A 13,675-nucleotide genomic window follows, 5' to 3' on the forward strand; every position below is an offset into this window, starting at 1 on the left:
ACCATATTAATTTAGAGGTTGAATGATGATGGTTCGAAGATTATACCAATTAATTTTATTTATTTGTTTTGAAGGTATTAAGGAAATGTTGAAACGACGTGGTTTGGTGTTATGGGGACCAGAAACGGCATTGAATAGGACACATATACGTACGGGGTACCCTAAAGCTAAGCTGGGCTGCTGCATTTGGGGCAGTTGAATTGACGAAAAGCCCCTCGAAAATGACATTTATTTTGTTACCCCCTTGAATATCACGCAGACTCAAGTTCCCGTACACCTTCCAATTTTGTTATACCAACTTTTTGTACAAAAAAATAATAATAATAATATTTATTTATTGGTTGCATTGCATTTTTGGATTTCCAATTCAATAATAAATAATTTCATTATTGTAACAAATAAAATATTTATAGAGGGGTCCGGGGGGTCCTCAAGCTGAAGCCATGATTCGCAGATGGTTGTTTCTTCAAAGGGAGCAAACAAAAATAATTCCATTTTTCTTGGGGGTGGGGGGCCATGGCTGGCTGCCACTTATATATCATTCATGTTCTATTTCTTATAGGTTATAATTCAATCATAAATTCGAGAATGTTATTTAAATTAGAGGTTCATCATACTGTACAAAGTAATTTTTCATCCTATAGTATACCATAGTAAAAATTTTGGTATAAAAATAATAATAATGTTATCGTTATTGTTATTTGGGTATACAGAAATTCAAAATGTTATAATTAACAAACTGTTCATATCGAATATATCGCGATTTCGGCACATTATTGATATTATATCATAATGTCGAATGATATCAAAGTTTAATTATATTTGGATTTGATTTCAAAAATTAAATTTATATAATTAAATTAAAATCAAATATGTTTAGAATATAAAATAAATCTATTAAGGTTATAAAAAATATATATATTTTTAGAGTTAAGCTCAAATATATTTAAAAAATAAAATAAGTTAGATTCATTAATAATTGTTTCATTTTGTTGAAAAGTTCATAATGCTTAATCTAAATCATTTTTATTTTATTTTATATTTTTATAAAAAAAATAATTCTCATTAATTAAAAATAAAGTTACATATACAAAAATTAATTTGCAAATTATAGAATATAATGTACACAATCAAAACGATTAAATGATAATCTAAATATTAATAATATATCAATTTTACAAAAATTAAAATTACAATAAACATATCCAATAATCTTGCATTTTGTTTAGGATGAATCCACAGGCAAATTTGTTTAGTCATTAAGGATGAGTGAAGAAATAAGCAAACCGAATAAACCAATTTAGTGGTGTCGAAAAATCTCTACTAAATATTATGGGGTGCAATGAAATTTGTTATTGTCCGTGGTTAATAAACAACACCAAAAATATATATATATATATATATATATATATATATATATATATTAAAAACAAGTGAAAATAACTATAAAAAGTCCTCTAAATAAAATATCAGTTCAAACTCATTATCAAACAAATAAAAATAACTCAAAATTTAGCAACTTTATCTTTTTTTTCTACTAAGAAGATGTTGGACACAAACTCATAAAAGATCATCAAAACAATTGGTAAATACAAGCATCAAATGACCCACAAAAAATAAAGTATTATTCGAATTATAAAAATTTGAGATAAAAAATTCAATCCAACCAAACATAATGGGAAATCGAACAAAATACAACAGCAATTCAAATATAAATGATGAAAATAAAAACAAGGCATCCTCCGATGCTAAAAAAAATCACTATAGAGGGAATAAATTCATAAAAATTAAATTTTTGCTGTTTAGAAGTATTATATATATTATTTCAGTATATATCGATATATCAAAATTTTAAAAATCACATATTTATAATAGTATCGTACTTTACCATTTTTTTTAATATTTTCAATATACTAAAGATATTGTTAATTTTTTCACCCCTAATTTTATAAGTTATTTTGGTTATTCAAATAATTTACTATACTTTCATTATCTTCATCACTCAAATTAATTAATTTATCGATTAAACTACTAAAATATTTTATATTTATTTTTCTAAGTAAATAAAAATACATTTTATAAAATTTCATCGATAACTCATCTTTCCATAATCTAATACCAAATAAGATAATTTACCTAACTTAAATAAATTATTTAAATAATTCAATTTTGAGATTTATATAAAAGTTAACACAAAATTATGAATAAAAAATGTGGTGATCAAAGTTTACAATCATATAAATAAAAACACTTTTCAATTCATTCTCACTTAAGTTAAAGTTGAAGTTAATTTATTAGTGTAGGTTAAGAAAAATATTAATAAAAATATTTGTTAATTTGATTTTTATAAATTTTTCATATATCAATTTTTTACTCATAAAATCATTCAATTTACTTCATTAATTAAAATATAATTAATTTATTTTTATAAAATTTAAACAGATATAATAAATTAAACAATTACAAATTTAAATAACCTACTTTTATTTTGATCAAAATAATATTTTTTTAACTCAATAAAAATAATAAATAACTCAGCATAACTGCAAATATATACATGTATTTAATAAATATAATAAATATTGTTTTATTAAGTTTATATACGTTGTCCTTTTGAACAAACACTTATTTGAGGGAGACTCATGGACAATTCATGACACATCTAATGGAGTTCTCAAATACCCATGGAGTTTTTTTTATACATTTTCTTTTACTTTAATGTACAATTTGGAATATTAAGTTCACATATTTGGTAATAAACATATAACTTTATTATTTATTTATTTAGCACAAATAGCCTTACTTGTTGGATTGGACCCATCTAGAAAACATTTATAGAACTTAAGTTAAAAGCTGAGTTTGGACAGGGACACATTTTATTAGAATATTTTATTTTTTCAAATATATGTTCTCCATGCTAATTCAGATAATATAATGTTTTTGATTATAGTCTAATTAGATGTATAATTTGAATTTATAACATTTTACTTTTTGTCCAAATTTAAATTAATACCAAAATACAACTTTATAAAATGTTTTAGGAGCTCGATTGATCTTATGCATGATTCGGTAAAGATGTTTTGAATAAATCATTTGGTTATTAAAATAGTTCAATATATGAGATTTATAAATCAAAATATTAAAATAATATATTTTAAATAAGTTTTTTATTAAATATTTTTTTCAATAATCTAACCTTTTATAACTCTATAATAAACAAAATTATTTAAGAGAAATGATTAGGTAAGGGAATTTTGTGAATGAATTTGGTGAGGGAATGATGTGACATAATTTTATTTGCTGAAAAAATCAAATAATTTCTCTCTTTTCTCTCACTTTTACATTTTTCAACCAATGAAGGTGATGGCACGTCATTCCCTTACCAAATTCCCTTACTATATCACTCCTCATTATTTAAATAACTCAAACATACTTTATAAAAAAAAAATTATTTAAATACTGTATTGGTTTTTTTATGAATTATTCAAAAACAAATTATTTATTTATTATTAAAAAGATGAATTGTTAAAAGATAAAATATTTAAATTTTAAATTATATATATATAAATTAAAAATATTAATATTTTAATTAATAAATTAAATGATTTAATATATGTAAATGAAAGAAATAATTAAAAATAATAATATAAATAAATAAATAAATAAACCAATATCAATATTTAAGTAGATGGAACTTTAGCAATTTAAATACGACTCGAAAAACTATGCAAAATTTTATATTATTTGGGTAATCAATCAATCTAAGAAAAATACCCCCAAACAAGTCCTAAGGGTACTGAAAGTAGTCCGAAATTGATCACATGTAAAGCTGAATACCGTAGTGTAGTAATGTTGTAATGAGCTAGATTGACGGTGGAGATGTGTTTATTTTTGTCAGGTAGTAAATGTCGGGTATAATAATGTTTGCTCTTTAGTTATTTTTTAATCTATAATTATATTTAAATATTTAAGTTAATTTGGTAAAACAATTTCAACAATTGTTTTTAAAATTACATCAAACAAGTTAACATTAGCAACAAACTTATTTTTTTTTTTTACAAATATCATTTATCAAACATTAATAAAAAAAAGTTTCCAAAAGATAAAAAAATATATACAAAATAATAACTAGTTATTACTGAGCGCTATAAATGGCTGTGATATAGAAATCATAGGGACAGTAGTGAGTGATGTGTTAGGCGTGCACGCTTAGATAAATCTTTATCTTCTTTTTTACTTGTACGCCAAAACTAATATCTTCAGAATTTAACCTATTATAGACTACATAATTTCACTCTCAAATTCATATATATCATGATTAATAATTTTTTTTATATATATAAGATATTTGAGAGTGAACTGTATATATAGAAATTAACATTACATTTCACAAATATGATTTTTTCGATGAAAACTTAGCAAACACAACTTTGCCACCCATTTGTGCTTGGCTAGAAAAAAACTTGGGTTTTCGAGGCTTGTGGGGTTATTGTTGGGACTAATAGCCTAATCATTCTTGAGTCAAAAACTGTGTATTTATGAAGAAATATATGCAGGTGAGTATATATGATTCAAACCAATTGAATGCCCATTTTACACACTCATGTATGTGAGTGGAGGATTATAGTAAAAACATGATATTTTGGTCCAAAGTTGGTTGAGATTGAATGTTTAATAAAATCCCAAGTAGCACAAGGACGATAGAGAAGGCTAGGTAGTAGGCTAGACTTGTAAATCCCAGTTGATGATGCAATGTCCAGCTATACCAAAGTTATGATGATGTATATTGAATCAGAAAATAACATAAAAGATTGATCGAGATTTGATGACGAAACATAGAAGAGGAAATGAGATTGAGACGTTACCCTCATTTGCATTACAAGTTACAATAATTAAATAAAAAGAAGAAGATTCAACTTCTCAGTCTTCTTCTTCTCCGAATAACAACTGGCTGACAGGAGGAGTACTGAAGTGGATTCCTTTATTTATTTACAGTAGTCCTTTCCCCTCACCCTTTTCTTGTGAAAGTTTTAACTTCTTCGGCAGAAAGAGAAAGATTCTTTCATGGATGGTTATACTTTTGTCTTTCAGCCAATTTCAATGATTCCTTTTCTGCCTCCCACCCCCTTTCCTTCCGATATTATCATTATTGGCTCTCATAGAAACGTGACAAAACTTCTTTCAGATGTATAATGAATGATACAATACAATGAATAATCAAAATACAAGTAGTACCATTTCTCAACTTTGATCATCTTCAAAGCCCACAAATATCAACTCAATCATCTTCATCCTCATAACAACCGCTATCCTCCTCCTCATCATCATCAGTGTTATTATTATTATTATTATACACTGTTTTTCTCACATCACAACCATGATGCTGCTGCTTATTATTATAATAACTATAACCAAGTGGGCTTTCCATGTTAGCTCTCTTATGACCCATTAAGATCAACTCAGCAAGCTTTCTCCTTGCTAAATACAAACCATTCGGTTGTATCAACTCTCCTTTCCTATAAGCCTCCCTCAAGAACACAGTATGAAGTTTCCCACGATTACCCCTAGTAGATATGTAAAATATCCCCTGGTGCTGAAGGAGGAAATCTTTCAGCTTCTTTGGCAAATACATCACCGATCGAAAATGAGCAATTCTCTCCATGGTTATCTTCTTCTCCACCGTAAGTGACAACAGCTCGTGAATTGTACCGATCGCCCTCTTCTCCATCCTCTTCTGGGCTTCTAATGATCTCAAATCGTAACCTGATATGTCTTCGTATGGGGACCAGTAAGGAACCCTTTGCCATTTCCACATTGCGATCTTGTAATACTTTCCCAGCTTAAATCCAGGTGGGAAATTTATAATGAAGGAGAACCTAACATCTTCTGCTTCTATTCCCTTCTCTCTGTATTCTCTCTCCCTAACTCTCTCTATAGAACAAACAGCTAACTTTGAGTCTCTATCCACTATCTCAATGTATTTCTCCTTTGATTCCTCAGATTCAAACAGACGAAAGAATTGTGGGTATTTCAGAATTACCGAGAATTCGAAATCATCTGGAAACCCAAAGTCCTTCCGGGCAATACGCACATCTTCAAGCAAAAGTCTGCCATTGTTGGACAGCATGAGGAGCTTTCTAAGGCGGGTAATAGCGTCGGGTACTTGAGCTAGGAGGGCTTCGTTTTCACCATCGATCTGTTGCATAGCCCTTCTGGTGAGGCGGCAATAGAGGACTCTCTGAACTGGGTGCTCGAAAATGTCGAAGACGAAGGGGAATTTAAGGATGAATTTGCCGGCTTCGAGGCGCTTGTAGCCGAAACGACTGGAGAGGGTGTCGAGGCGGGAGATGGAGAGCATGGAATTGGGTTGAGTTAGGATTAAGTCGTAGAACTTGAGGACCTTACGTATTTTCTTGTCGATCTCCATGTAGTCGTCGTAGCCATGATCTCGGATGCGTTGCTGCTTCTTGGGAATGGAAGTTGATTGAGACATTGGTCTGATTGACTCGGAGAATCCATGGCCGGTTTTGGCGAGATTTTTTGCTGTGAACAAGGAATTGAATTTGCAGATTTTGGAATTGGACTTGAGTAGTTGAGTTGAATAAGTGAAAATCACACGCATTTTGCTGCAATAAGTTCTTCAGGTTTAGGGTTTTGAAGTTTCACAAACTTCTCCTTTCACGATAGAGAAGAGAGGGCTTTCGGGTATGCAGTTTATTGGGCCCTGGATACGTTGTCTAAAGCCCATTTCTGAAAACAGACTTTTTTAATCCAACTATTGCTTGAAAAAATTACAGGCCAGAATGTGTACTTAATTTAGAAATAAAACATGTCATTGAGTGGGAGGATGTGTGTTTTGCTTAAATGAATTCACTCACTCAAATGATTTGTTTTGTTTTAAACCTTTATTTATTTTACCTATATTTTGATTGTGGGTGCAAAATATTATAAGTTTGAATTTACAAACACAAACTAAAATGGATATGTGAAAAAGTTATTGATATTTTTAGTATATTGAAAATTCCCGTACCATGAAATATCAAATTTTTTTTTTTTTGGTATACCGAAAAAATCAATAAGATATTATATCAACTAGCATTTAGCCCATGAAAAATACGGATAACATTTTTTATTTTATTTTTAACCGTTTTAAGTTTAAATGTGGGTCAACCCACAATCCGACCGAAGTATCAATTTACTCAACATCATTATATATTAGTTAGTTAAAAAGTTCAACTTATATTAATATTAAAACGTCTTGCGTTTATCAAATTTGGTGTTGAATTTAAAATATAAAGTCTTTGTAGCCTATTTGGTTAAAGAGTTGTACTTGTTTTTGTTAGGTTGCAAGTTCGAAACTTACCTCTAGCATTTTTAATTTTATTTTTAACCGTTTTAAATTTAACAGGTCAACCCACAATTCGACCCAAGTATCCAAATTAACCACAACTCTAGACCCGGTAATCCGGACATTTTAAAAATTAAGCATCATTATATATATATAGATTAGTTAGTTAAAAAGTTGAACTTATATTAATATTAAAACGTCCCGCGTTTATCAAATTTGGTGTTGAATTTAAAATATAAAGTTTTTGTAGCCTAGTTGGTTAAAGAGCTGTACTTGTTTTGTTAGGTTGCAAGTTCGAAACATACCTCTAGCATTTTTAATTTTATTTTTAACCGTTTTAAATTTAAAAACGGGTCAACCTACAATCCGACCCAAGTATCCAAATTAACCACAACTCACGACCTAGCAATCCGAACACATTAAAAATTAAGCATCATTATATATATATAAATATCGAAATTATATATGTTTAAAATTTCAATATATACCGAAATAATATTTATAAATTAATAAATATTTAATACTTATAAGTAAATAAATAATGTCGGATGAAACTATAAATAACTAAGTCAATTTTTATTTTTCAGAATTAAATTATCTAATATTAATAAAAAAAATTATTTATTCGAACAAATTTGACAACTTTTAAGGTATTTTATCTTTTCTCTCTAATCTCACTATATCCGTTTTTCTCTAAATAGATTTAAGATACCAAAATCTTGGTATACCATAAATTTTCGGCATGTTACTATGAACCAAGATACCAATGTGGTATAAATATAATTTTTTATATACCGAAAAATTAGATACAATATACTATATAAATAGAAATTTTTGGTATTGTATAGACCCACCGTAATCATACATCCTTCTCTTTGAATCTAAAAACATAAACCAATCTGCTGTTACCAATAATAAATGAACTATTCATATGATTGAGAATAAAAAATATTTAATAAGAGAAAAAAACTATCAAAATTGATTGTCTCGGACTTTCCAAAGCCTAGTCTTTCTCTCAAGAATAATTTTGAACATATTGAAACTTTGAGACAATTCATGTAGACAGGAAAAACATGTTGCAAAGGTAATAAATGAAAGAAAACCTAACATGCATGCAATTTAGGTAATGAAAAGAAAACATAAACATATATGCATGCATGATGCATGCAATTTGATAATTAAAAAGATCACATTTCTTCCATCTCTAATAATAACTCCCATTACATGAGCAAAAATAGTCTGTCAGAAGATCAGTTAACCAAGTTTTGTCTAACCGAGTCAATACCCGAACCACCATCAGCAGGGATTCCTTTCACCGGGTTGGGTTCGTTCTTGACTCAATCAAAGTAAAGACCCACAAAAATAAACCAAAAATAAATTGAAACCCAATAGCATAAAATTTAAATGCATAGCAATATTTGCTAGGCGCAACCAAGAGCAGATTTGATTCTCTGAATCCTGCGAAACATAAGGCTGTTAACTGTTTCAACCGACTCCACGGTAAGCTTAGCATTGGCAGGGCTATTCACAAGTATTTGGAATCCAACCGTCATCAAACACGATACTTCTTTGCCATCATTTGGAATTATTGCAAACCCTGAAGGTAAAATTGCCACAGAACCCGATTCCCCACCATCCATCACCATCTGCATCGCCTGTACGTCAACAGCTGCGTACGCTATCACCGAGCCCGAACCATCCGTTTGAGTCTCTTGCAGTATAACCATCGCATTCTGATTCGACGAATTAGGCACCTAACACAACAGACAACCAATCAGGAATAAGACAAGTAAAATTCACGAGATTTTAAGAAGTAAGGACCTACAGTTGAGCGGAGAAGAGAAACACAGTTGAGGCCATCGTTATTCTTGTTGACTCGAGCCATCTCTTGCATAGGCCTGTCGTAAGCTAACTCATCCCACTCGCTTCTCAACTGTTCACTTCTCAAGAATTCAAAGAGACATTGATGGGAGACAGACATCCACACCGAAGTTGTGGCACTCAATACCACACCGGATGGTTCCCCGGGATTGTGGGTGCTGTTATTGCGTATGGTGAGCCTCGATTCCTCGCCCATGTTGCTGACCTGGACTAACTGCCATGGGTGCACGGTCGAACACACTCCAAAACAGAAGCTTCGTGTCATTCTATGCGCTAAATTAATCATGCTTCTCTTGCCAGACGGAGTAATAATTACATTCCCTGCCCCCACCACCAAAATGAAACAAATTAGGCCATGATCGATCTTGGTTAATGTCTTTTTAACCAAATAAGACAATTTTTTTGAAAAATCCTACTCATTATCCAAGTTATCACCTATTCTTCTCCATCCATGGATGTCATTAGTATCAATATTCGGTTTGGTTTAGGTTATTAGATTAATCTCAAATAAGTCAATATCTCATCATTAACCACATCATTCAATCCATCGACTTAATTACCAAAATACCCTCTATTTCTTTTTTCTTAAAATGTTTTTACCTAATTTTCAATAATCTACATCAAACGAGACTATTTTAAAATAACCCAAGATTAAATAAGTACCAGGGTGATGATGATCTTCAGTAGAGATGGGAGGAGAAGACGTTAGAATCTCGAGGCATTGGCATTGTCTTTGAAGGGAGGCGAGCCACCTTTCAGCACCAAAACAAGAAGCAGAGCTGGAACCAAGTAAAGGATGAAGAATTCCATTCTCTTCGTATTCCAGATGCTCCACCCACGTAACCTGCGTAAATTGCACCATTGGGAAACAATAATAAAAAAAATGACAAATTGGATAATTCTATTATAAAATGCAAGTAAAATAAGATAAAGCATAAGTTGGGAAGCCAAATAATTAAAGTCAAACCAGGAGAAAAGATGGAACACTTAAATTCAATTATAAAACAGCTGCATTCTTAAAAGCTAGTTTCCATGGATTTGTTTATGACTCCACCATTCGAGGAGTAAGAGAGAAGAAGATATGGAGAATTATTTAATACCTAAGAGAGTGTGAGCATTGAGAAATGACTATCAGAAATCAGAATAGAAGCATCTTGACACAATCAACGATAAAAACTCAGTAACCATATAATATTCAATTCAAGATAAGTTTGGTGCATGGAAGTAATGCAACAATAATATTCAATTCATTTAAGCATTTCTTATCCCTAAGATCAGATTCTTTTTGGCCATATTCTTAGGGATCAATGAAGGGTCTTTTTACCATAACCTCTTATCTTATCATAAATCAAATCTTCAACTAAAATACTAAAATACCCTTCATGTTAAACATTTATTTCTTTTTCAAATGATCAAATCCTTGTTTGAAGAAGGGTAATTTCCCATCATCAATCAATTCACCCAATCAAAAAACAATTATGATTTATTTTTTATAATCCTACGCTAAAACAAGCTCTTAATCAATTACTTACCTTAGAGCAACCATTAGCCAAATCTTGCACAACACAACCAGAAGGAAGCCTCGTGCAATTGAAAAAGGCATTGGATTCCGAAACCTCGTGGGAACCATCCACAGACACGTCGACAACTCCCCACACCCCTTCTGCAAGCTGTCTGCAATACCGTAGAAACTTCACTGGGCGAACAGGGATTAAAGGTGACAGCCCTTGGAGCTCAGCGTACATCTACAATGAAATAGCTCTCAATCTATTAGAGTTAAATTAACACAAAAATTATAAGAACAAGAAGAAAAGATTACCATTTGCAAGGCTCCATCTATGGTGCAGGTACTATTGCCTCTTTGAATCATGTCTATAATGGTAGTTTTACCAATTATACATGGAAACATATCTACCCATTGATTCTATATGGACAATGACAGAAGTTTAAATTAAATTTATTACATAAACCATCCAAATCAAATGTTTTCTTCCGAAAACTTACCCCATCCATCAAGGTCTCCGCAATCGACAGGCTGCTGGCGACAACCGTGCCAGATGTTCGCGTGGCATTGGTCGTATATCCTTCCGGTTTGATTCTTAAACAAGGAGGACCCATCTGGCATACTCTTCTAGATTAAGAGTTTCAATTCCTCGGTTTCCACTGCGAATCCATACAGGATCATCTACTTGAACTAATTTCACCAATTCCTCCATAGATTTCTCTGCAAGCTCTAGAAAGATTGATTTTCCAAATGGGTTATGGGTAGGCGGAGTAGCTGGATGGAAAGGCATAAGAGGAGCCGATATCTCTTTGGTGTCTAATGAGGTGCTGCTTATTATTAACCCATTGGACACATCGAAAGGAGCAAGAGAAGGGCCAACCAAAGATGAAACTGGCCTACCAAGAAATCTCTCTGCTAGAGCAGACATTCGGTTTATTTCATCTCTTAAACGTGAATTTTCAATTCTTAGATGTTGTTCTTCTACGGAGAGGTCACCAAGAATCGCTGGTCCTCCACAGTTGGTGCAGGCCGGGCTCCTTAGGACTTCTTTCATTCTTAAGTTTTCTAATAGAAGCTCCTCGTTCTGTCGTCTAAGGAGACTGTTTTCATGACGTTCAACTTGGGTCTGTTTGTTTGTTATTCGATTCAAAACATAAATCAGACAAAGTCTCTAATTTATAAGAACAAATCATAAATCACAAACCTTTAGTTGGGTGCGCCGATTTTGAAACCAAAACTTGACCTGTCTGCTGTCCAATGATAATCTCCTACCCAATTCCAACCTGTCTTTCTCTTCAGGATGTTGATTCACCTTGAAGAAACTATTGAAAAACAAAAAGGGTTTATCATATTCATTACCTTTCAGCCTTTTAAAGTTTCAAGGAGAGAAAGAGATAAGGAGAGTTTTTTACGATTCAAGTTCTTGAATTTGGTGAGGGGTGTGTCTGTTGTATTTCTTCTTCTTCTTAGAGGTTTTGTCGCCTGCAAATTCCTGATCATCATCACCTGAAGCGGCATCTTGATTATCATATTCAGCTTCGCGCATCCTACTTCTTAAACGAGTAGGTTCAAACCCTTCACCCATAAGAGCCATCATTCTTTGACCTTCCATTCTAGGGTTCTGCAAAAAAAAGTAAAATGATTAAAATCAATCTGAATAAATCAGGCAAACAAAACAGTGACAAAAGAGGTCAGAGACGATGGGGACTACAATGGCAAGAGATAGAGATGGGGAGTTTAGAACCGGCTGAGAAATGGGTGGACTGAGAAGGGCAGGTTGCGCCATTAGAGCAGCAGTCGCCGACATATTACTGTACGGACTATTACCCATGTCCCCACCGACGCCGTCGGCAAAGATGCCGCGAAGACTCATTCTTTCCAGTAGAGAGAAAGAGAAAGAGAAAGAGATGAATGGACGAATGAAGAGATTTGTCCTTGCTAAGATTATTATCGCTAGTTATATGAACAGAGAAACGGCACAATCGTATTCAGAAGAGGTATTTTTTGGATTTCCATTCTCGGATTGGCAAAAACAAAACAAAACATTTGTACCGAAACTGGATTAATCCTTTTCACACAAAGCAGTCTAAGAAAGAAACCAATAATAAATCGACAGCCTCCCACCAACCAAACCAAAGCAAACCAAATCTGAAAAAGGATTCAAGAAATCCTAAATGGGTTAAACAATAAAAAGAGCAAAAGGAAATCCCAGTAGCACTATTCTGGTAGAAGAAGAAGAGAAGAAGACGTTGATATATGACTTTTCAAGACCTTTAGAAAAGGCACATATAATACCAAATTAGAGAAAGACACCCAGTTGACTCATCCTCTCTCTCTCCCCCCCCCCATCGCCTGACAGCTGAGATAATCTAATCCAAACCAGACCCACCTACAGTACGGATATAAGAAAGTCGCAGTAAAAAGAAGAAAGAAGAAACCTTTTTACCTGTATGAACAGTATTAGAAATGGAAATTGAAGAAATGGGTCTTTTTAATTCACATTATTCGATTCCTCCGTTGATGAAGCGTTATACAGAAATTTATAACCAGAGAAGGAGGGAAGTCTCCATGCATTCTTCTTCTTCTTTGATTATTTATTTCAATTGGGATTTGGGAAGAAGAATAGATTATTATTATTTTTATAGAAATGAGAGAGTGAGAAGGGAGTGAATGAATGAAGATGAAGAGATGATGAAGGGGAGGAGGGACCCACTCTTTTGAGCCTCTGGCGCGTGAAATATGCGTAGATTTTTATTTTGCCATATATAACGAGTAGCTGTTTTATTTTATTCATACAACAATATGAATGTTTTCTTTTTATTTACCTTATTTACATTTTTTAATCATAACCGTAACTGTTATTATTATTATTATTATTATTATATTTTACTTTCTATTAACGAAAAATTATCTACTTTATTAAGCACCCTACTACTATGAGA

At 31.9% G+C, this 13,675-nt stretch overlaps 1 protein-coding gene and 1 pseudogene across 1 annotated transcript; both read right to left on the reverse strand.

Moving 5' to 3' along the window:
* Nucleotides 1-5,163: 5,163 nt before the first annotated feature.
* On the reverse strand, nt 5,164-6,662 carry LOC124929467 (protein ROOT PRIMORDIUM DEFECTIVE 1). The gene has a single exon (XM_047469834.1). The coding sequence runs from the start codon at nt 6,620-6,622 to the stop codon at nt 5,279-5,281; it is 1,344 nt and encodes a 447-aa protein (XP_047325790.1). The 5' UTR covers nt 6,623-6,662; the 3' UTR covers nt 5,164-5,278.
* Nucleotides 6,663-8,472: 1,810 nt separating this feature from the next.
* On the reverse strand, nt 8,473-13,086 carry LOC124930970 (annotated as a pseudogene).
* Between the last annotated feature and the right edge of the window lie 589 nt (nt 13,087-13,675).

This window comes from Impatiens glandulifera, chromosome 3 (assembly GCF_907164915.1).
Source record: "Impatiens glandulifera chromosome 3, dImpGla2.1, whole genome shotgun sequence".
NCBI lineage: Eukaryota > Viridiplantae > Streptophyta > Magnoliopsida > Ericales > Balsaminaceae > Impatiens > Impatiens glandulifera.

Bases quoted from the DNA above. Each gene is read 5' to 3' on its own strand.
- LOC124929467 (XM_047469834.1), bottom strand. From the start codon at position 6,622: ATGCGTGTGATTTTCACTTATTCAACTCAACTACTCAAGTCCAATTCC.